The 24,987-nt window shown below is 45.6% G+C and overlaps 1 protein-coding gene across 1 annotated transcript in view; it reads left to right on the plus strand.

The window, feature by feature from the left end:
- The window catches only part of LOC124005661 (immunoglobulin superfamily member 11-like), a 112,241-nt gene that overhangs the window by 76,242 nt on the left and 11,012 nt on the right, over positions 1–24,987 (plus strand). Inside the window, exons 2-3 of the mRNA XM_046315105.1 lie at positions 14,768–14,931; positions 24,662–24,869. Coding sequence (XP_046171061.1) covers positions 14,768–14,931; positions 24,662–24,869 — 372 coding nt within the window. The remainder of the gene's footprint in view (positions 1–14,767; positions 14,932–24,661; positions 24,870–24,987) is intronic.

Consider the following 24,987-nt stretch of genomic DNA (forward strand, 5'->3'; position numbering starts at 1 on the left):
CAAGGAAGTTGTAGAAACATCTCAAGGATGATCAATGGAAACAGAATGCACCTGAGCTCAGTTTTGAGTCTCATAGCAAAGGGTCTAAATACTTATTTAAATAAGGTATTTCTGCTTTTTAAATGTAATTAATTTGCGAACATTTTCTAAAAACCTGTTTTCACTTTGTCATTATGGGGTCCTGTGTGTAGATTGTTGAGGAAATTGCTTTATTTAATCACTTTTAGAATAAGGCTGTAATGTAACAAAATGTGGAAAATGTCAAGTGCTCTGAATACTTTCCGAAGTCACTGTATGTACAGATTGATATTTGAAGAATATCACTTATAAATGCCTCATGAGCTTAGTTCAACTGTCGTACCCCATCAGAACCAAAAATATACGCTCAAATCAAATCAAACTTTATTGGACAAATGCTAATGCGAGTGTAGCAAAATGCTTGCGCTTCTTGTTCTGACAGTGCAGTAATATCTAACAAGTAATCTAAAAATTCCCCAACAACTAACTAATACACACAAATCTAAAGGGGTGAATGAGAATATGTACATGTAAACATATGGATGATCGATGGCCTTGCGGCATTGGCAAGGTGAAATAGATGTTATAAAATACAGTATATACATATGACATGAGTAACGTAAGATATGTAAACATTATTAAAGTGGCATTATTTAAAGTGGCATTGTTTTATTAAAGTTACGAGTGATCCATTTATTAAAGTGGCCGGTGATTGGGTCTCAGTGTAGGCAGCAGCCTCTCTCATTTAGTGATTGCTATTTAGCAGTCTGATGGCCTTGATAGGAGCTGTTTTTCATTCTTTCGGTCCCTGCTTTGATGCACCTGTACTGACCTCGCCTTCTGGATGTTGTGAACAGGCAGTGGCTCGGGTGGTTGTTGTCATTGATGATCTTTTTTGGCCTTCCTGTGATATCAGGTGCTGTATGTGTCATGGAGGGCAGGTCAGGCTGTGATACAGCGCGACAGGATGCTCTCGATTGTACATCTGTAAAAGTTTGTCAGGGTTTTGGGTGACAAGCTAAATTTCTTCAGCCTCCTGAGGTTGAAGAGACGCTGTTGAGAGACGCTTCTTCACCACACTGTCTGTGTGGGTGGACCATTTCAGATTGTCTGTGATGTGTATGCCGAGAAGCTTAAAACTTTCCACTGCTGTCCCTTCGATGTGGATAGGGGGGTTCTCCTTCTGCTGTTCCCTGAAGTCCACAATCATCTCCTTTGTTTTGTTGACATTGAGAGGTTGTTTTCCTGACACCACACTCTGAGTGCCCTCACCTCCTCCCTGTAGGCTGTCTCGTCGTTTTTGATAATCAAGCCCACTACTGTTGTGTCATCTGCAAACTTGATGATTGAGTTGGAGGTGTGCATGAACACGCAGTTGTGGGTGAACAGGGAGTACAGGAGGGGGCTGAGCATGCACCCTTGTGGGGCCCCGTTGTTGAGGGTCAGCGGGGTGGAAATGTTGTTTGCTACTTTCACCACCTGGGGGCGGCCCGTCAGGAGGGACGGGACCCAATTGCACAGGGCGGGGTTGAGACCCAGGGCCTCCAGCTTGATGATGAGCTTGGAGGGTATTATGGTGTTGAATGCTGAGCTGTAGTCAATGAACAACATTCTTACATAGGTATTCCTCTTGTCCAGATGGGATAGGGCACTGTGCAGTGTGATGGCGATTGCATTGTCTGTGGACCTGTTTAGGTGGTATACAAACTGAAGTGGGTCTAGAGTGGCCGGTAAATTGGAGGCGGTATAATCCCTGACTAGTCTCCCAAAGCACTTTACAGATTGAGTGCTACGGGGTGGTAGTCATTTAGTTATCTTTGCCTTCTTGGGTACAGGAACAATGGTGGCCATCTTGAAGCATGTGGGGAGAGCAGACTGGGATAGGGAGTGATTGAATATGTCCGCTAACACACTACACACGCCAGCTGGTTTGCACATGCTCTGAGGACGCAGCTAGGGATGCCATCTGGGCCAGCAGCCTTGCGAGGATTAACACATTTAAATGTTTTACTCAAGTTGAACATGGAGAAGGGAGGGGGGCGCAGACCTTGATAGCGGGACGCAACGGTGGCACGGTATTATCCTCAGAGCGAACAAAGAAGGTGTTTAGTTTGTCTGGTAGCGTGACATGGCTGGTTGGTGTCCGTGACGTGGCTGGTTTTCTTTTTGTAGTCCGTGATTTCCTGTAGACCCTGCCGCATATGTCTCGTGTCTTAGCTGTTGAATTGCAACTCCTTTGTCCCTGTACCAGGATTTTGCTTGTTTCATTGCCTTGAGGTGGGAATAACTAGACGGTTTATTTTCAGCCATATTCCCAGACCTCTTTCCATGGTTAAATGTAGTGATTCCCGCTTTCAGTTTTGCACGAATGCCACCATCAACAGTTTCTGATTAGGGTAGATTTCAATAGTCACAGTGGGTACAACATCTGCAATGTACTTTCTTATGAACTCACTAACTGAGTCAGTGTATAGATTGATGTTGTTCTCTGAGGCTGACCGGAACATATCCCAGACCGTGTGATCAAAACAATGCATCGCGGAAGTTAGAATAGCAGGGATTGAGTGTATTACCCCCGCGAGTACTACAATCAATATGCTGATAGAATTTAGGTAGCCTTGTTCTCAAATTTGCTTTGTTAAAATCCTCAGCTACAATAAATGCAGCCTCAGGATATATGGTTTCCAGTTTACATAGAGTCCAGTGAAGTTCCTTGAGGACCATTGTGGTGTCTGCTTGAGGGGGAATGCACACATCTGTGACAATAACTGACGAGAATTCTCTTTGGAGGTAATATGGCCAGCATTTGATTATAAGGAATTCTCAGTTGGGTGAGCAGAAGGACTTGAATTAGTGTATGTTGTTATGATTACACCATGAATCGTTAATCATGAAGCATAGACCCCCGCCCTTCCTCTTCCCAGAGAGGTGTTTATCTCTGTCTGCACGATGCATGGAGAAGCCCGGTGGCCGAACCGATTCCGACAACATATCCCGAGAGAACTATGTTTCTGTGAAACAGAGGATTTTACAATCCCTGATGTCTCTCTGGAAGGCAACCCTTGCTCGAATTTCGTCTACCATGTCAATATACTGGACATTGGCGAGTAGTATACTCGGGAGTGGTGGGCAATGTGCACGTCTACGGAGCCTGACCAGAATGCCGCTCCTGGTCATAATGTTGGTAAGTTGACTTCGCTCTTATATCCAATAGTTCTTCCCAGCTATATGTAATAAGACTTAAGTTTCCTGGAGTAACAATGTAAGAAATAATACATAATAAAACAATATACTGCATAGTTTCCAAAGGACTCAAAGTGAAGCGACTATCTCTGTCGGCACCATCTTGTGAAGCTTGATTCACTCCAATGTTTGTAAACAAAGTAAATGTAAACAAACACTGTATAGCCTCAAAATATGGTTTAAACTATACATTTGATATCATGGATGGTCAGTACTTTCATTCATAGCTCTGTCTATGAATTTGTGAGTGGTTACATTTCTCCAGCCCCATACCTCAGTTTTTTTGTTAAACAGTGGTGGGTTAGTGTGGGTGTGTAGAGCTTTGGAAAATAATCTGTCCATTTGCAAACACACGCACGCACTAACACGCACGCACGCACGCACGCACGCACACACATACACACCTACCTACCTACCTACCTACCTACCTACCTACCTACCTACCTACCTACCTACCTACCTACCTACCTACCACCACACACACACACACACACACCACACACACACACACACACACACACACACACACACACACACACACACACACACACACACACACACACACACACACACACACACACACACACACACACACACACACACACACACACACACACCACCACCACACCACACCTACACACCTACCTACCACACACCACCCACCCACCCACCCACCCACCCACCCACCTACCCACCCACCCACCTACCTACCTACCTACCTACCCACCTACCCACCCACCTACCCACCTACCTACCTACCTACCCACCCACCTACCTACCTACCTACCTACCCACCCACCCACCCACCTGCCCACCCACCCACCCACCCACCTACCTACCTACCCACCCACCCACCCACCCACCCACCCACCTACCTACCTACCTGCCTGCCTACCCTACCTGCCTACCTACCTACCTACCTACCTACCTACCTACCTACCTACCTACCTACCTACCTACCTACCTACACACCCACACCCACACCCACACCCACACACACATACACTGCCAATTGGTCTACCAACCAAGGAAACGCTTATTCCTCACATAACCGTGGGCTTGTTTCCTTCCTCTCTGCTGTAGTGCGTTCAGAATAAGGCAAATCAACCTGGAGCCTTAATGCTTAATTTCATTATTTTGGGATTTCATAAGAACTACTGCCCATTATATATACTATTTTTTTTGGGAGTGTATTTTTTTAACCAGATTTCATCAGAACTAAACCGGATCACATCCATTGTCTGATGCTAGACCAGTAGCATTGCGCAATCTAAATGAGATTATTAAAATAGCTTTACAGGAAACCCCCAAACAATAACATTGCATTGCATGGTTATTTATCAACAGGATTTCTGTATTCAGTGGAACCAGTTGTCCATAGGGTCTCATGACTTTTGCCCTCTGTACATTTGACCTGCTGTGGACGAAGGTTACAGGGGTCGTGTGTGTGGCTATGCCTGTCAACTCTTAGAGGACTAGAGGGCAGTCAGAGACGCAGTCAGCCTTCTGCTTTCTCTGCTACCTACCTTGTAATGACCACTGATCTGACTTAATTGAGCGAGGTTACTACAGTACCAAATTACTTTGACTAGTTCAGTCAAGTCAGATCAGTGGTTATTACCACAATGAACGAATGAAGGGAGAAGGTTTTGTAATAGTATCTGAACAGGGCCGGTGACTTCCTTTCTGGAGTTGAATAGTGATGACCGTTGGGATTAAATGGTAATGTCCATTGTCAGATCCTTTGGTTGGTGGCGTTGCCCTTGTCTGATCAACAGTCCCTGTGCACTTTTCAGTCCTTTGACTCTCTTCTGATTGACACTGATCTTGTCCTGTAAAGTACGCACTCAGCCTCTTTTCTACCCTCTCTGTCAACTTCTCTGTCACTCAGTCAACTTCTCTTTCTCTGTAAAAAAAATGAAAAGCCACAACCTTCGGTACAGGCATTTTCTCCCCCACTTCTCCCCTCGGTCCTGCTTTTTACATTCAGTGCATTTGGAGGCTCAGTCTACGTTTTCCCCATTTGACAGAGCCTGGGGAGAAGATTGCTACTCCTCCTGACTTATAAAGTAGTTTCCTCTTGTCTTACTCATGTATTTCATGCCATTGCTTTAGGCGTTCGGTAGCTAGATCACTAGCGGTTTACCTGTCATGGAAGTGAAAGCAAACAATTTCATCATGCATGCTAGGCTATGATTAGTCCATGAATGTGCTATTACAATGCGTAGAATTAAGTAGGAGTTGAGGTTGAGATTGAGTTCATCGACGAGTCAAAGTAAGACTCTGATAAATAATGTTGGCCCTGACGACTTGAGCACTACTGACCAACTCACCTGCAGACAGACAGCCATTGCTGTGAGGCTTGGCCAGCCCAGGCAGGCAGAGCTCTTTATCGGCAGGCAGTGAGAGGGAGAGCCAAGAGGTATTTTACAGGAGAGGCTATTATCTACAGGCAGTATGGAGGCCAGCCAGAAAGGGAGGGAGGGTTTACCTGCAGCCACAGTAAGGAAGGAGGTCGTTCCTGGAATAGCCCCTTATCTGCAGGTGATGTGAGGGCATGCCAGGCCGAGAGGCGAGAAGAAGTGGCTTACCTGTCCTGTCCTGCAGATAGCAGTGTGGAGGGGAGGTCCTATCAGTACCCAATGGCAGCAGCCCCAGTCATGGAGTGGTTGGCTTGGCAGGGATACTGTCTGCCTGTCACTGTAGCAGTACAAAGAATGGGGAAGTCCCTATACCGACCAGCCATTGGAGGAGGAGACGGAGCTACTTTAGTCACGTCGCGGATGATGCAAAAGCCGTGCTGACCACTGCTAGCTGCGAGGACAATGCTGTGCTTATTCAAGCATTGCCTCTAGAGACCCAGGAGCACATGACAACACATTTGTTTTTCTTTTGTTGGGTTGCCTCACTATTTTGATCCAGTGGTTGTATGCAGGCCTGTTGGTTGTATGTATTAGTTGTATTACAGTATGTATTACTCTACCCTGTTTGTCTTCTGCAAGTGAGGCCGAAGCTTGGCGACAAATGTGGTGGCCCTATAGTGTTAAAACCTGTACACTGCACTACTGCACAAAGGCAACGTAGTCAAGGCAATAATGCTCATGCACACAGGCAATTTGTGGCTGTGCTCTGTCCAAACTGCGCTCCCTGTGTTAACAGTGGTTCTAAATAGCACTAGCCTACTGCTGTGTGTGTAAAGCCGCAGACACTCTCTGGCCAGGCTGCATGTGCGGGAGACCAAGCCATCTGTCTGCAGCTTTAGCAGTCTTCTCTTCCAGCACTAGCTAGCTGGGGTTAATCTGGCCATGAGGGGCCCTGGCCTACTTAAATGTTCTGCTCCACTCACTGTCGCTGGCCACTCACTGTCCCTCGCTACAAGGCTCTTGTGTTCACAGTCTCACCGGTCTGATGTGCTGAGAAAGACCAGGATAGAGTGGATGGCTGGATGCAGTCCCCTGTGAAAGACCAGGATAGAGTGGATGGCTGGATGCAGTCCCCTGAGATAGACCAGGATAGAGTGGATGGCTGGATGCAGTCCCCTGAGAAAGACCAGGATAGAGTGGATGGCTGGATGCAGTCCCCTGTGAAAGACCAGGATAGAGTGGATGGCTGGATGCAGTCCCCTGAGATAGACCAGTATAGAGTGGATGGCTGGATGCAGTCCCCTGAGATAGACCAGTATAGAGTGGATGGCTGGATGCAGTCCCCTGAGATAGACCAGTATAGAGTGTATGGCTGGATGCAGTCCCCTGAGATAGACCAGGACAGAGTGGATGGCTGGATGCAGTCCCCTGAGATAGACCAGTATAGAGTGGATGGCTGGATGCAGTCCCCTGAGATAGACCAGTATAGAGTGTATGGCTGGATGCAGTCCCCTGAGATAGACCAGGACAGAGTGGATGGCTGGATGCAGTCCCCTGAGATAGACCAGTATAGAGTGGATGGCTGGATGCAGTCCCCTGAGATAGACCAGTATAGAGTGTATGGCTGGATGCAGTCCCCTGAGATAGACCAGGACAGAGTGGATGGCTGGATGCAGTCCCCTGAGATAGACCAGTATAGAGTGTATGGCTGGATGCAGTCCCCTGAGAAAGACCAGTATAGAGTGTATGGCTGGATGCAGTCCCCTGAGAAAGACCAGGATAGAGTAGATGGCTGGATGCAGTCCCCTGAGATAGAGACAGTTTACAGCGAGCTCTGTCTCCTTCCACCGGGGCCTGTGTTTACACATAAACAACATCTCTCACAAAAGCCCCTCTTGTCACTGATTGTCAATAATATCAGTGAAAGGGGACATCATGGCCGAGCCCTGCACTAGAAGGCTACGTTTAACTGCAGTGATGCTTCACTGTGCATGTTGTTAGAGTGCAATTGCTTGTTAGAGCATGGCTACCAGCCCTTTCTCACCAACCACCACTCTCTCTGACCTGTGTGGAGACTGGGGATGATAGCCTTCTCAGCCCTGCGAGGGCTAGCACAGTAGTGTGTGGGCTACAATGGGGCGGGCTACTTTCAATGTAGGTGGAGCAGTGTGTATGTGTTAAAGACTGGTTGGTCAGTTGGTGCTGAGTAGTAGTAGTAGTAGTAGTACACTGCAGTGACAGTGTTTACAGTAGTAGTGTAGGGCAGTATTAGCCTAAGTTATGTTGAGCAGAATACTTCAGCATGTGTGGGCTGGTGAGAGGGGTGGCTGTGGTTGGGGGTCACGTGGGCTGGAGGTCACGCGGGCCGGGGCCGGGCTGGGGCCGGGCGGGGGAGGGTGAAGGGGAGAGAGGAGAGGGTTTATGGTTCTTTCATTGGGCTAGGCATAGCGGGAAGAGGGTGGATTAGGCCTGGACAGTCATGTGAAAAGTTCTGGCTGACATCATCCGGTGACCATCTGAATTCCCCAGCCAATCAGCATTGCCGTTGTGCAGGGCAGACTGAAGACACTAGGCTGAGCTCCGTTGTTTTGCACCTACCCAGCCCAGCCGCGGTTGTGTGCAGAAGCTATGGGGCACCTTGATAAAATATGAATTAGTGTCTTTAGTGTCGTCTCTCAGGTGGCTTCAGAGTGAACGACTCGAGTCTCAGCCCCCCCCCTCCCCCGCACTGTTCTGTTCCACACATCATGCAAGGAGCTGCATGTTCCTCAGAAACAGCTTTTAGAACACTGTTTATACATTTTGTTTTGTTCATGTCAAACATGTATGCCACTGTGCTTGTTGAGTCCAATGAGGGATTCTGTGATGAGGAATTCACAGGTTTCAAAATCAGAGACGAGATGGGTAGTCATAGTCCATTCATGGAGAAGTTCCTTGATATATAGGACATTTTAAAAGGTTAGCAAGTTAAAAAGTAAGCTTGAAAGATGTCAGCTAATGCAGAGACAAAGCAAACATTGTTGCTTGTTAGAGCGCTTGTCCCCCCCCTCTGCCACGCTTTGAGCAGAGTCACTTGTAAGGTGCCAAGAAGCAGCTGGGCCCAGCTACCACCTGAGTTTCACACGGTAGGGCCTCGCGGGGCCCTCACAGGCCCTCTCTGTGAAAGCACCGCACTGTGAAGCCCCTGAGCCGCAACAAGGCCAGGGACAAATAACCCTTTGTTTGTGTGTGTGTGTGTGTGTGCGTGTGTGTGTGTGTGGGGGGGGCTCCATGTTTCTGCCTCCTGCTGACTTTTTTTGTCTTTGGGAACTCTTTGGTCTGGTTCCTGTCGTTCTGTTGCTGTCCAATGGTTCAACAGTCATGGTAAGGTCAGAATGGCGTATATGTGAGAAGAGATTGGGGAAGCAGGGATGTGCCCAACACAAGCCACGTGGTGCCGTTCACATCACATCAGCTTTCCTTCCTTTCAAGAGCAGTAGAACAGCACTCATTTTTGGGTGCTGGTGAAGAAATCCCAAAAGGGACTATTTTTCATAGATGAATAAGAAAGGGTCTACATTTCCGTAGTGACCCAGCTGAGTGATGAGGTCAGATCTTTCCATCATCCTCGAGTGCTGTGTTTGTTTTAGCCTCAGGCCACCCAGTGATGGTACAGCAGCAGTGTACGCCAGCCCAGCAGCAGTAGATCAGAGCATCAGGGCATCTGTTGGAAACAGAAATGAAAGTAGCAACATGAATAAAAGAAACCCATGAATAAAAGCAAGGGCCTGTGATGAAAATGAGCTGGCTGGGAGAGAGATGAATTTAGAGTGAGGCTGACTCGCCCATGGCAGAGGTGCTACTGTGATGGCATGGAGAGCTGTACACAGAGCGAGAGAGAGAGATAAAATGACGTGTTTTCACTTCCACCCCCTATGCTTAATTGTAGCATGGCAGGCTTCCTATAGGCATCAAGGGCACTGGCGCACAATAGAAGACGGTTGTCATGTCTTAATCAACTCTGATCCAATGACTCCTTGTGGATTTTTTTTTGATCTCAGTAGGATATTCTCACATCATTTAACCACTGTGTGTGTAAGAGAGAGAGACACATCTCTCCTCTCAGTGGTATGGCTCCCATGCATTAATAAGCAGGAATTCTTAACACTCGGCTCCTGGATGAAAAGAGGAATCTGTTTGAAGCGAGATGTCCGCTGCAGGCTCTTTTAGGACTGCCTAAGGTGACTTTTTCCATTAGAGTTCCCTAGGAACACAAGCACAGCCTCACTCCCACTGTCAGTGAATGGACATGTATACAGTACAGGAGTCGGTCTCCAGAGAAGAGGGGTAGTGCATAGTAAAGCCCAGTTAGCGGTAGTAGTAGTGTACTCCACATCCTTCCAGGCTGGCTCCGGGGGCTTCAGCGGTGGAATGGAAGACAGGATGTCTATTAAAAAGTCATGGGACGAGTGGGGTAAACAAAATGGGTGTGACATTTAGCTCATTAGCATTACACACTGTCCTACACAAGCCGAGAGAGGGGGAACACATCGATGTACAGTACCTAGCACTCAAGCGTGAGTGGTTCAACTCCAAACTACAAGACTAGGTTTGAGCAAATATATTTTTCATAAAAAGGACTGTTCCCTTACACTTTTTGTGGACACTTAATTTATGCATGAGCATTTCATTTTTCAGAGCTTCCCCACTTGGTACAGACGTCCCTTAAATGTCTAGTTTTGGTAGAGTTGTCAGCTGACGTGAAATAAACAAAAAATGTCACCATGTCAGTGGATTTAGGTTAAAAAAAAGACTAAAAGACTAAATTCTCTTGCGTTAATGACTTTTTGCAATTTCCAATCAGTTTTCCAAGTTGATTCAACATCACCACATGTCGTTTTTGTTGTTGAAATTACATGGAAACAATGCTGATTCGACCTATTTTTGCCAAGTAGAGCTGTATCACAACCGGCCGTGATTGGGAGACCCATAGGGCGGCGCACAATTGGCCCAACGTTGTTTGGTGTGGACCGTCATTGTAAATAAGGATTTGTTCTTAACCGACTTGCCTAGTTAAATAAAGGTTATATACATTATAAAAAATAAAGTAGTGCAGCTCTCTCTCACAGACAAGAGATATGTGAAAAAAACTAAAACATGTGAAGTGGTCAACTGATTAACTATTCATGTAGTTTTTCGAACAAACATTCACATTCTGGTGACCTTATGAGGGTTTAATAAAATGGGCCTACAGGAATCCATTGCCAAACCATAAATTAACATTTTTTCCAGGTGGTACTATACATTTCTCCTTGAGGCCTCTTATCTAAGGATGGCGGGGGGAATGGGTGTGGGAGTGGATTCTGGCTGGTATGCTGGGGCTGTTCTGACTCCTCATCAGCCCATTACATTTTAAGATACATCACTAAGTACTTTTAGTAGTCCATTATCCACCATTAAGTACTCACAAGTTTGGGTATACCATTTAACAGTCCTGGACATGGCCATTTTCACTTTTCCACCAACAGGTTAAGCACTGCAACACTATCAGGCATGCCAGACGATCACTTTTCCTTTCTTTGGCGTTAGATAATGTCTATCTAGCAACTCAAATGTCACTCAGTTTCCCCAATGCTTTGTGTGTTCCCAAGGGTTGGCCAGGCCATGTGCATACATCTCTCCAGGCAGTAAGATTTGAGTGTGGTGCATTCTGCAGTAATGAGGGCTTAGGCTCTTGAGCACTTGTCCCCATAATCCAGTGTGTTGAAAATGAGACTCCAGCTGTTCGGGGCAGAAAGTTGCAGCCTTGGAGGAGTTTGGAAAAGATAAGCGCTTGTGTCTTCCATTTTGCCTCAAGGTCCTTTTTCTTCTCGCGCGACTGGCTTTCTTTCTTTCTTTGCAGTGATTTATCTACTTTGTAGAATACACTTATTTTAGGGCTGAGAAAGTATTAAAAATGTATGCTCGGCCTCCCGAGTGGCGCAGTGGTCTAAGGCACTGCATCACAGTGCTAGCCATGTCACTATCCTGTTTCGAGTCCAGGCTCTGTCTCAGCCAGCCGCGACCGGGAGAGCCATGGGGCGGTGCACAACTGGCCCAGCGTCGTCCGGGTTAGGGGACGGCTTGGCCGGCAGGGATGTTTTTGTCCAATCGTGCACAAGCGACTCCTGTGGCGGGCCGAGTGCGCAATGCATGCTGACACGGTCGTCAGGTGTACGGTATTTCCTCTGACACATTGGTGTGGCTGGCTTCCGGGTTAAGCGGGCATTGTGTCAAGAAGCATTGCGGTCTGGCTGGGTTGTGTTTCACAGGATGCACGACTCTCGAGCTTCGCCTCTCTCGAGTCTGAGTATGTGAGTTGCAGCGATGAGACAAGACTCTAATTACCAATTGGATACCATGAAAAAGGGGTACATTTTTTTTCAAACATATGTTCATGTCTTTTGGGTTCAGAACAGACCTGGGTTCAGATATTATTTGAAATCGTTTAAATACTTTGAGCGTTTCATTGTGGCGGCCTGGAGTGCCAAATGGACTGGGTTGGCACTTTTGGAACGATTTAATTGGCTCCTTTTGCGCCAGACTAGCTCACAAAGGGCAGCTAAAGTATTTGAAATTAAACAAATTCTACTAGAATCCAGATTTGGTTGTTTGGGTTCAGAGGTTTGAGTTGTTCCATTGAAATGGGACCTCCATGGCTTTGAAAAAATCTCCTGAGGTCAAGGATGGATCACCGTCACCTAAGGCCATACATAGCCTTCGTTATATGAATTTATATTCTTGTTGTATTAATTTCCTTAATTTCTCACTGATCTGAGATAAATGTAGAGATTGATTTAGAAACAGATCATTGGAGTTTCTCAGTGTTATGGGGACACTGCCCTGTGTAGGGTGCCGTCTTTTGGATGGGACGTTAAAAGGGTGTCCTGACTCTCTGAGGTCATTAAAGATCCTTACCGCACTTATTTACATTTACATTTACATTTAAGTCATTTAGCAGACGCTCTTATCCAGAGCACTTATCGTAAGAGTAGGGGTGTTAATCCCGGTGTCCTGGCTAAATTCCCATCTGGCCCTCTAATAATCCCCAGTTTACAATTGGCTCATTCATCCCCCCCTCCTCTCCCCTGTAACTATTCCCCAGGTTGTTGCTGCAAATGAGAATGTGTTCTCAGTCAACTAACCTGGTAAAATAACGGATAAATTTAAAAAAAAAATCAATCTAAATATCAAATCATTTCTGGGTAACAATTTAGTACCTTTCTCTAATAGTTTTCCCTTAAAATGGTCTAAAATAACAAAAAATAATTTCTCAAGCAGAACTTTGGCTGGAACTGGTGTGAGTGGGGAATTAAAAACTAGCTGTTACTGGCAGAGAGGATTGGAACTCTTTGTTATTGGTTTATTCAAACTTATTCCAGGCAAGAAAAAAATCCTTTCAGTACATGAAAACCTGCTGATTTATAACGTCCTGTGTAGAGGATCTTTTCAACCAGAAATGAGCAGGAAATAATTTTTTCACACTTTTACAGTGTTAGTTTCAGCAGATGTACTATATGATACAAAACAAAGGAAAAACACTTTTTACTGCAATGAGCCTTTAAAACTCTGTTGCGAGCCTGTGTGGTACACTGTCTCTCAAGACGTGCTCACTGAGATTCTCGTGTTTCTCTCCTTCTGGAGCTTGGGCTCCGGGCTGAAGTGTGCTTGCCAGAGGAACAACGTGTAGGAAGTGGTTTTAGTCAGACAAGGAAGGAGCAACGTGTCAGTGAAAATAACGTGGCAGCTGGCTACATGCATACTCCTACCTATACAATTGGTTTATGTCAGCATCATCATCCTGCATTATGGTAGACAAGGACTCAGGACATGCCAAATTTCTCTAAGTTGATTATGGGCATTGCGTTCCTCACTATGTCCAGATAAGATTACTCCCACCGGGCCTTGAACATAGATAGATACATTTTACGGAAGGATGTAACCCAATTGAGGCTTTAATATGTTTAGCGGCTCCAGAAATAGGTTGTTGTACATCCCCCCCCATCCATCTATTTCATGACAGCTAAACAGGATACCGATTGGTTCATTTGGGATGATAGGAAACCGATCCTACTGTTCGTATAGATAGAAAGTTGGTGGCCTATAGAGGGTCGGCAAAAGTACATGTGATATAGTCATTAGTATTCCTGCTTTTCTTGTATATATTTAGTTTGTACATATTTTTTGTGATATTTCAAAATAGACATGGAGAACATTTTAAAAGAGTAGCTTTGATATGACATTGTGTTTATTTTGCTGTGCAGATGGAAATGTTGAGACAGGGTTGAGTATAACGTTGTGCCATTAGATTAAACGTGACCTTTCGGTTTGAAATTTACTGCATATCCATTTAGAGGTACATTATGTCATGCAGGTGAAAGAGGACCCAAAAGCGACTTAACAGAAGCAGAGTTTAATAATGTTCAAAACGGAATAACTGACATCCTCTAGATTTGTAGAGGGGAAAACAACTGGAGAAGCGGCCACAGACTGCAGGTCGCTTCGGGTAGGCGCAGGCCGTAGTCGACTGAGACACCTGCTCACACGCAGCGTCTGATGAAGGCACAAAACACGACAGAACAGGGTGATACACAATCACGGCAAAAAACACGACAGGACAGGGCGAAACGCAATCACAGCATGGAATATACAATATAAGGAACCGACGGAACAGGAACGGATTACAAAGGAATAAATAGGGAATCTAATCAGGGAAAGGATCGGGAACAGGTGTGGGAAGACTAAATGATGATTAGGGAATAGGAACAGCTGGGAGCAGGAACGGAACGACAGAGAGAAGAGAGAGCGAGAGAGTGAGAGAGGGAGGGGGAGAGAGAAGGATAGAACCAAACAAGACCAGCAGAGGGAAACGAATAGCATGGGGAGCACAGGGACAAGACATGACAATGAATGACTCTGCCCATGATTCACCAATAACTCCAAGAGCAGGGATCTCAGTGATCTCTAGTCTAAATGAGTTAACCTTACTTTTAGGCTATATCAAAACAAAAGCATTTAAATGTTTTTTGAGTATGACTTGCTGTTAAATATTTCAGATACAGGAAATGTCTCTCAGAAATCTCTCTCCACCCACTAAATCTCTCTCTGTATGTTTTTCTCTGTAGTGAGCGTGAGGGCGTTGGATGTCACAGTGACCCAGAGCAGCATCCAGGTAGCTCGCGGCCAGGCAGCCATCTTGCCCTGCTCCTTCTCCACCAGTGCTGCCCTCAACAACCTCAACATTATCTGGATGGTCATCCCGCTGTCCAATGCCAACCAGCCCGAACAGGTAAACCTCCTCTAAACATGTTTATGTGATCTGCGTAGACTGTGTGCCTCAAAACCGTGTTATCCCTCTGAGCTAAAGCCTAGGCATCAGCTGTTGAAAGCTAAAACGTCTTCAGGTTACCAGCCCATACACCACCATCACATCCTTCTCCACAGTCCCATACACCTACGCCCTCTCCCTAACCAACAAAATCTCTCAACACAACTTTATTGACACGCCCGACTGGTCACCTCAATGAGGATTTGTGAATATACTGTACTGTTTTCCCATGGGACCCACATGCGTCACACTCGAGACAACAATCACACTGCATGCATCTGTGCCAGGCCACCCGGGTATTGTAGTGTTTGGAACGTGGCGTGCGGCACAAACAGCACACGCCTGGCACACCAGACTAGTCCCTGTGAACATGAAGCATGTGCAGACTCTATCTATAGCCAAGCCAGAACCGGATGTAAGCGGCTGCTCCTGTATGCCCAAAGAAGGTCGCTGTTGTGTTGTAAGGCCATGAAACAAAGCACGCAGGTTTCTCCTGGCCCTTTGATTCAGTCTGATTTCCTCTCATCTGCAGCTGCAGGCGTCACAACCTCACCTGCCTCCAACACGTTTAACCTCATCCACATAACATAATAATCTTATGCACTAATTAACCTGGAGCAGCTGTTTTCGCCACACACACAGGCACACATGCACACACGCACTCAGATAAACACACGGATGAGTGGGAGCACGCACACACACACTCACACAATCAGGCAGACAAGCACACCCATGCGTGGACACACACCACACACACACACATGCACAATGAGAAGTAATAACAGGGGTGTAACTTTGGTTTTAGAAGTGGAGGGGACATAATTATATGTATTTATTTATCCAGTCAGATAAACACTCCAAACAGCCTACCCGACCTCTCGGAGGCGTCCGCATTGTCCTAAAGCACACTGTTGCCTCGTTTTGTATCACAATGATAAAACTGGGTGTGACAAAAATGAAATTTCAAATCAAATCAAATCAAATGTATTTGTCACATACACATGGTTAGCAGATGTTAATGCGAGTGTAGTGAAATGCTTGTGCTTCTAGTTCCGACAATGCAGTAATAACCAACGAGTAATCTAACCTAACAATTCAAAAACGACTACCTTGTACACACAAGTGTAAAGGGATAAAGAATATGTACATAGAGATATATGAATGAGTGATGGTACAGAACGGCATAGGCAAGATGCAGTAGATGGTATCCAGTACAGTATATACATATGAGATGAGTAATGTAGGGTATGTAAACAAAGTGGCATAGTTTAAAGTGGCTAGTGATACATGTATTACATATGGTACAGTGTATGCATATACATATGAGATAATATAATGTTTACATAACCTACATTACTCAAGTAGCATTGTTTAAAGTGGCTAACGATATATTTTACATCAATTTCCATCAATTCCCATTATTAAAGTGGCTGGAGTTAGTTAATGTTAGTGGTGGCTGTTTAAGTCTGATGGCCTTGAGATAGAAGCTGTTTTTCAGTCTCTCGGTCCCTGCTTTGATGCACCTGTACTGACCTCGCCTTCTGGATGATAGCGGGGTGAACTGGCAGTGGCTCGGGTGGTTGTTGTCCTTGATGATCTTTATGGCCTTCCTGTGACATCAGGTGGTGTAGGTGTCCTGGAGGGCAGGTAGTTTGCCCCCGGTGATGCGTTGTGCAGACCTCACTACCCTCTGGAGAGCCTTACGGTTGTGGGCGGAGCAGTTGCCGTACCAGGCGGTGAAACAGCACGACAGGATGCTCTCGATTGTGAATTTGTAAAAGTTTGTGAGTGCTTTTGCTGTCAAGCCGAATTTCTTCAGCCTCCTGAGGTTGAAGAGGCGCTGCTGCGCCTTCTTCACGACGCTGTCTGTGTGGGTGGACCAATTCAGTTTGTCCGTGATGTGTACGCGGAGAAACTTAAAACTTACGACCCTCTCCACTACTGTCCCATCAATGAGGATAGGGGGATGCTCTCTCTGCTGTTTCCTGAAGTCCACAATCATCTCCTTTGTTTTGTTGACATTGAGTGAGGTTATTTTCCTGACACCACACTCCGAGGGCCCTCACCCTGTAGGCCGTCTCGTCGTTGTTGGTAATCAAGCCTACCACTGTAGTGTTGTCCGCAAACTTGATGATTGAGTTGGAGGCGTGCATGTCCACGCAGTCATGGGTGAACAGGTAGTACAGGAGAGGGCTCAGAACACACCCTTGTGGGGCCCCAGTGTTGAGGATCAGCAGGGTGGAGATGTTGTTACCTACCCTCACCACCTGGGGGCGACCCGTCAGGAAGTCCAGTACCCAGTTGCACATGGCGGGGTCGAGACCCAGGGTCAGCATTCTCACATAGGTATTCCTCTTGTCCAGATGGGTTAGGGCAGTGTGCATTGTAGTTGAGATTGCATTGTCTGTGGACCTATTTGGGCGGTAAGCAAATTGGAGTGGGTCTAGGGTGTCAGGTAGGGTGGAGGTGATATGGTTCTTGACTAGTCTCTCAAAGCAATTCATGATGACGGACGTGAATGCTACGGGGCGGTATTCGTTTAGCTCAGTTACCTTAGCTTTCTTGGGAACAGGGACAATGGTGGCCCTCTTGAAGCATGTGGGAACAGCAGACTGGGATAAGGTTTGATTGAATATGTCCGTAAACACATCAGCCAGCTGGTCTGCGCATGCTCTGAGGACGCGGCTGGGGATGCCGTCTTGGTCTGTAGCCTTGCAAGGGTTAACACGTTTAAATGTTTTCCTCACGTCGGCTGCAGTGAAGGAGAGTCCACAGGTTTTGGTTGCGGGCCGTGTCAGTGGCACTGTATTGTCCTCAAAGCGGGCAAAAAGTTATTTAGTCTGCCTGGGAGCAAGACATCCTGGTCCGTGACAGGCTGGTTTTCTTTTGTAATCCGTGATTGACTGTAGACCACATACCTCTTGTGTCTGAGCCATTGAATTGTGACTCTACTTTGTCGCTATAATTACGCTTAGCTTGATTGATTGCCTTGCAGAAGGAATAGCTACACTGTTTGTATTCGGTCATGTTTCCGGTCACCTTTCCCTGGTGAAATGCAGAGGTTCGCCCTTTCAGTTTCACCCGAAGCGGAAGTTAGAATAGCAATGATCCAAGGTTTTACCAGCCCTGGTTGCAAAATCGATATGCTGATACAATTTAGGGAGTCTTGTTTTCAGATTAGCCTTGTTAAAATCCCCAGCTACAATGAATGTAGCCTCAGGATATGTGGTCTCCAGTTTGCAAAGAGTCAAATAAAGTTTGTTCAGGGCCATCGATGTGTCTGCTTGGGGGGGAATATATACGGCTGTGATTATAATCAAAGAGAATTCCCTTGGTAGATAATGCGGACGACATTTGATTGTGAGGAATTCTAAGTCGGGTGAACAGAAGGACTTGACTTCCTGTATGTTGTTGTGACCACACCACGTCTCGTTAATCATAAGTCATACGCCCCCGCCCCTCTTCTTACCAGAAAGATGTTTGTTTCTGTCGGCGCGATGCGTGAAGAAACCAGCTGGCTGCACAAATTCCATTAGCGTCTCTCGAGTGAGCCATGTTACAGTCTCTGATGTCCCTCTGGAATGCCACCCTTTCTCTGATTTCATCAACCTTGTTGTCAAGAGACTGGACATTGGCGAGTAGTATGCTAGGGAGCGGTGTGCGATGTGCCCGTCTCCGGAGCCTGACCAGAAGACCGCTTTGTTTCCCTCTTTTACGACGTCTTTGTTTTGGGTCGCAGGCTGGTATCCATTCCGTTGTCCTGGGTGAAAGGCAGAACACAGGATCCGCTTCGGGAAAGTCATATTCCTGGTCGTACTGGAATATGTGTGGGTGCGCCCTTGAGTAATAAATACACACACACACACACACACACACACACACACACACACACACACACACACACACACACACACACACACACACACACACACACACACACACACACACACACACACACACACACACACACACACACACACACACACACACACACACACACACACACACACACACACACACACACACACACACACACACACACACACACACACACACACACACACACACAGAGTAACCACACTCAGGAAAACATACATACTGTACTTCGAGGTGCATTCAACCCAAAAATACTTATCCAAATGTGCACCGTGCTCACACACCACACCTACACACAAGGTTGCACTGCACAGGTATCTACATGCACACACACACACGCAGAGGCTGTTTTGACACAGTCAAACGCACAGATGGAGAGTGAATTGCCAACGTCGAGCAATTGGCTGCCTTAACCTCCTTCACGCCTGCCTGAGCACCCTTTTGGTGTAAACGGCGAGGCTCGGGAAACATTGTGTGTGGATGATTCTAGCAGGAAGGAATTATTCCACCACGTAGTCTCAGAGGAGTACAGATGTGCCGTGTGTGTATAGGTGTGTGTGCGCACCACTTCAGGCTTTCAGGCACCACTACAACAGGATGAAGACAGAGTCAGCTCTAGGCTAGAACGACAACACCTCATCAGAGCTACAGTACAGTACATTATAGAAGGCACCTACACTCATCAACTTGGGTGAAGTAGTTTGAGTGCAGCACAAGTATGTACAATTGTCCACCTGTTACAATAGATTGGTTCAAAACATGGGTCAATACCAGTAGAATAACCAGTTGTAATTACCCGGTAACACGCGAATAAATACATACAATTATGACCTAATGTACTTACCACTTCACCTTGGTAAGTACTGGGTCAGTGTCTGTAGTTGACATGCATATTAAAAGGGTAGTTACAGAAGTTATTCCCTAAGAGTAATCGTGGAATAGTACCAGTGATATAAAGTAATGCCGTTAACCATAACAACATTTCGTACGGGTGAATCAGTGAATGCTTCAAAAGAGAGAAACTTTGCCATTGTTCCCAGTTCTATCACAAGCGTGCCAGCACTGCTTCTTCCTGTTGTCTGGTGGGCTGTCTGAAAGGTTCACCGTGGTTTGAGTGTACACCGCTGCCAGTGTCGCGACAGCGCAAGGCTACTCTGTAGGAAATGGCTGTCGTGAATGATTATGGTTCGAGCCGTACACACCGTGGATCATTTCTGAAATGAGCTCATGAATGTAAGTTTATGACGCGCGCGTCATTTTAAAAAATCGGAAATAGGCCACAATGAAAAGTGTACAGTCATTTAAAGTCCAATGTTATGTCACATGTGAAGTTTGATCACAGTGTTCCATTTTATGATTTTATATGATATAAAAAGGATATGATTTATATTAATTTGTTTGATAACTCTTTCGAAAATATCCACAGGAGTGTTATCACTGGAAATGTCAGGCCTCGTGGGACCCCAAATTTGAGCAAATGACGAGTCTTTTGGGCGTCAGTATTCTAATGTTGGGACCGGTATCCATTGTATGGACTGAAAGGAAGCCTTTACAATGCACACTATCTCTTCCTTTCCTCACGTACCAGACATACGCCTATGCATACTTGTTTGTTTATTAGTGCAGACTCTCTCTGACTGCTTCGTGTATTTGGTATCTTTTAAGACCATCCCTGAGGTCATGAATAAGATGTAAATAAGTTGTTGATAGAGTTTCGTTCACCAAGCTTTAGATTAAACGTGAGAACATCAGCCGGGCTCCTCAAAGACTCAACACGTAGCAACCATCAACCTTTTAGGCTGACTGACGATCATATCCCTCTGCTCACTTCGCAAAGAGAGCTCTTCTAATTCTTCTGTTTGTTTACTCTAATCTTCCATGTTTAGCCTCAGATCAAAAGGGCAGTCTGCAGTAGCTACATATACTTTGGGACGGATACAGTGGATACAGACCCTTTGCCTTTTTCAACATTTTGTTAGGTTACAGCCTTACTCTGAAAGTGATTACATTTTTTCCTCATCAACCTACAGTGGATTGTACTTTAAAAGATGCAGCGTACTGCAGCACAGCTTGCATGGTGCCGCAGAAATCTGTGGCACGTTATTTAAGTGTCAGACATTTTTACCATTAATGCTAGTTAGTGCTAGTTTGACCACCAGAGGACATAATTGAGAAGGAATTTGATAGCCTTCAATAGTGGCTGTACTAGGGAATTAAAAAAACTTTTTTGTAAGAACATAGTATATGGGTCGGATTTTAAGAAATGTTGTACACACAATACCCCATAATGACAAAGCAATTGTTTTTGCTAATTTATTAATAATAATAATAATAATATAAAATAATAGAATACTGAAATATCACATTTACATAAGTATTCAGACCCTTTACTCAGTACATTTGTTGAAGCACCTTTGTCAGCGATTACAGCCTCGAGTCTTCCTGGGTATGACGCTACTAGCATGGCACACCTGCATTTGGGGAGTTTCTCCCATTCTTCTTTGCAGATCCTCTCAAGCTTTGTCAGGTTGGATGGGGAGCGTGGCTGAACAGCTATTTTTAGGTCTCTCCAGAGATGTTAGATTGGGTTCAAGTCCGGGCTCTGTCTGGGCCACTCAAGGACATTCAGAGACTTGTCCCAAAGTCACTCTTGTGTTGTCTTGGCTGTGTGCTTAGGATCATTGTCACGTTGGAAGGTGAACCTTCGCCCCAGTCTGAGGTCCTGTTCGCTCTGGAGCAGATTTTCATCAATGATCTCTCTGTACTTTCCTCAGTTCGTCTTTGCCTCAATCCTGACTAGTCTCCCAGTCCCTGCCGCTGAAAAATATCCCCACAACTTGATGCTGCCGCCACCATTCTTCACTGTAGGGATGGTGCCAGGTTTCCTCCAGAAGTGACGCTTGACATTCAGGCCAAAGAGTTCAATCTTGGTTTCCTCAGACCAGAGAATCTTGTTTCTCATGTTCTGAGAGTCTTTAGGTACGCCTTTTGGCAAACTCCAAGCGGGCTGTCATGTGCTTTTACTGAGGAGTGGCTTCTGTCTGACCACTCTACAATAAAGGCCTAATTGGTAGAGTGCTGCAGAGATGGTTGTCCTTCTGAAAGGGTCTCCCATCCCCTCAGAGGAACTCTAGAGCTCTGTCAGAGAGACATTCGGGTTCTTGGTCACCTCCCTGACCAAGGCCCTTCTCCCCTGATTGCTCAGTTTGGCCGAGCGGCCAGCTGTAGGAAGTGACTTGGTGGTTCCAAACTTATTCCATTTAAGAATGGAGGCCGATGTGTTCTTGCGGGCCTTCAATACTGCAGAAATGTTTTGGTACCCTTCCCCAGATCTGTGCCTTGGCACAATCCTGTCTCTACGGACATGCACTGACATGCACTGTCATTTGTGGGACCTTATAAAGACCGGCGTGTGCCTTTCCAAATCATTTACCACAGGTGGACTCCAATCAAGTTTTATAAACATCTCAAGGATGATCAATGGAAACAGGATGCACCTGAGCTCAATTTCGAGTCTTATACTGTAGCAAAGGGTCTGAATACTTATGTAAATATGGTATATCTGGTTTTAATACATTTGCAAAATGTCTAAAATCGATTTGAATTATGGGGTACTGTGTGTAGATTGCTAAGGAAATTGTTTTATTTAATCTATTTGAGAATAAGGCTGTAACGTAACAAAATGTGGAAAATGTCTTTCCGAAGTCACTGTATATACCGATTGATTCTTGTAGCAAACAACTTAAATGCCTCGTGAGCTTAGTTCAACTGTCGTACTTCATCGGGACTCAAAATACAGTAGAAGTGTGCTTTACTCCAATGTTTGTAAACAAAGTAAATGTAAACAAACACTATATAGCCTCAAAATATGGTTTAAAACTATACATTTCATATCATGGATGGTCGGTCCTTGCATCTATAGCTCTGTCTATGAATTTGAGAGTGGTTACACTTCTTTAGCCCCCATCCCTCAGTTTTTATGCGAAACAGTGGTGAGGAGGGCGCTTTGTTATTGTTTCAACTGCTGCTTCCCGCTTTAAGCCCGATTTGCGTGCAGACGGTGAGGCCTGGTGGGTAGAGCCTTGGGAATTCAGCTGTCCATTCTCCTTTACTCCCTAATAAACCCCTGCTGTATCCTGATGCTGGGTTTTATAGGAGGTATAGGAGATGATCCAGACCAGGGTCGTACACCAGGATCCTGTTCACTAGGCACGAAATGGAAGAAAATGGGCCGATACTATCTGAACTTGCCCAATGAGAAACGCTTGTTTTCAACATTTTGCAACGTTTTGGCTGATGAGAATGTTGGGAGGGGGGGTTGTTCATTGGTTTACAGGGAGAGGGGATGGGATAGCAAGAGGAATATGGCAGTGGACATGGTCTTTGGGTCCATGCCAGTTCTTACTAGGGATCACTGCCATTTGCACACTGGAGCGTACAGCGCTCAGGAAACTGCGGCGCCGCAATTTACATGCAGCTAAGCAGCCGGTTGGAGGGAGGGTTACAGGAAGGGATGGACGGAGGAAGGGAGAGGGGAGAACATCACGCAGCGTTACTGAGATGGTTCTGTGAATCCCTGGGTCCTTTGAACAGGACAGTTCAATGGGTGTTCTTTCAAACACAGCTGAATAGCCTCCCTGATTCCCCAGCATGCTTTTGTGTGCCTGGCTGAAGGTTTGGGTGTTTTTATTTATTTAGAAGGTGCGCACAAATGGCTGCTTCTATCAGAGTTCAAAGCAACAAAAAGCTTTTGAACATCTCCGACTCTCAAACCTGCAGCATTGGAAGAGCTCAAATCAACAGGACGTTTCATTTCAATAGTACTTGTATTTTTCTGGATGTTTTTCCACTTTGGCATCACTTTACTGAGGAGAAATTGCATTGCAGATGAATTGACCATGTCAATGGGGCTAGGCTTCTTCATATTGTTACCATAGTTACCATAGTTTGGTGTTTTAGTTCCTTGTTGTGTGTGATGGAAACAGTATGTTGACTATTGAGCTGTGTGTGCCCCTCTATTTGCTCACAATTTTAAAGCTCGTAAGCTGCTCTTGAATTCATGCTTGTTGTAATGTAACATACTTGTATAGTTCAGGATATTTTTTAAATGATCATATTCTGTTCTATTCTATGTTATCCATGGATGGACCACCTTCCATCCTTTCAGTTGTCAAGTGATGCTTCAGTATATACTGCAACACTAGGTCGCCCTCTTGTGACTGTTTGTTGCACCTGCACCCTTCAGTGTCCAGAATCCTCATCCACTCGCTTGCCTGGCTGTTGATTCTCTGTTGTTTGGTTTTTATTTAACTGTGGGACGAAGTATTGCATTTTAATTAACTTAATTAAACATTGCTTGTTGAATTATCTCTAGTGTGTAGCAGAGAAAGGTTTTTGATGAACTTTCTACGATTACATTTAACCTCAGTTGATTGTTTTTCCATTCACATTTAAGATATCGTCATACCCTTTATTTCCTCAAAATTAATCAATTCATTATGTTTGTACTCCAATATAAAGATCTGCATCAATTGACATCTAGGTAATGCACTATCCCCTGCTGACCCAGGATGCACACAGTTGGCCACAGTTTCACAAACTCGCATCCGGATGTACAGTGGACAGAAAATCTCTGATGTTCCATTGAAATAGAAGTGGTCATTCGCACATGCTAGAAAAAGAACAGAAAGGCCTGCACACTGTACGTTCCTAATGACCAACATTTCGATCCATAGGATCTTTGTTAGGTCAAACTAATGATATTCCATAGAAACGGTGTGAGTGAATCTCTGCCTTTTTGTCTCTCTCATCTCAGGTGATCATCTACCAAGGTGGCCAAGTGTTCAGTCTAGCCAACCACTTAAATGGCCGGGTGGGTTTCGTGGCCACCATGCCGAGTACAAGTGCCTCTATCTTCATCAACAACACCCAGCTGTCAGACACGGGGACCTACCAGTGCCTGGTCAACAACCTCCCCGACAGAGGGGGGCGCAACATCGGGGTCATCGGCCTCACCGTGCTGGGTAAAACACACTCTGCTGCAATTACAATTAAGGGGTTGCATACTATGCACATGTAGCCTGGCCACTATAACTTGACTACAGACCAGGCTACGGTGCCAAGCCTACTGTGATTAAATGG

This window comes from Oncorhynchus gorbuscha, linkage group LG19, assembly GCF_021184085.1.
Source record: "Oncorhynchus gorbuscha isolate QuinsamMale2020 ecotype Even-year linkage group LG19, OgorEven_v1.0, whole genome shotgun sequence".
NCBI classification, from domain to species: domain Eukaryota; kingdom Metazoa; phylum Chordata; class Actinopteri; order Salmoniformes; family Salmonidae; genus Oncorhynchus; species Oncorhynchus gorbuscha.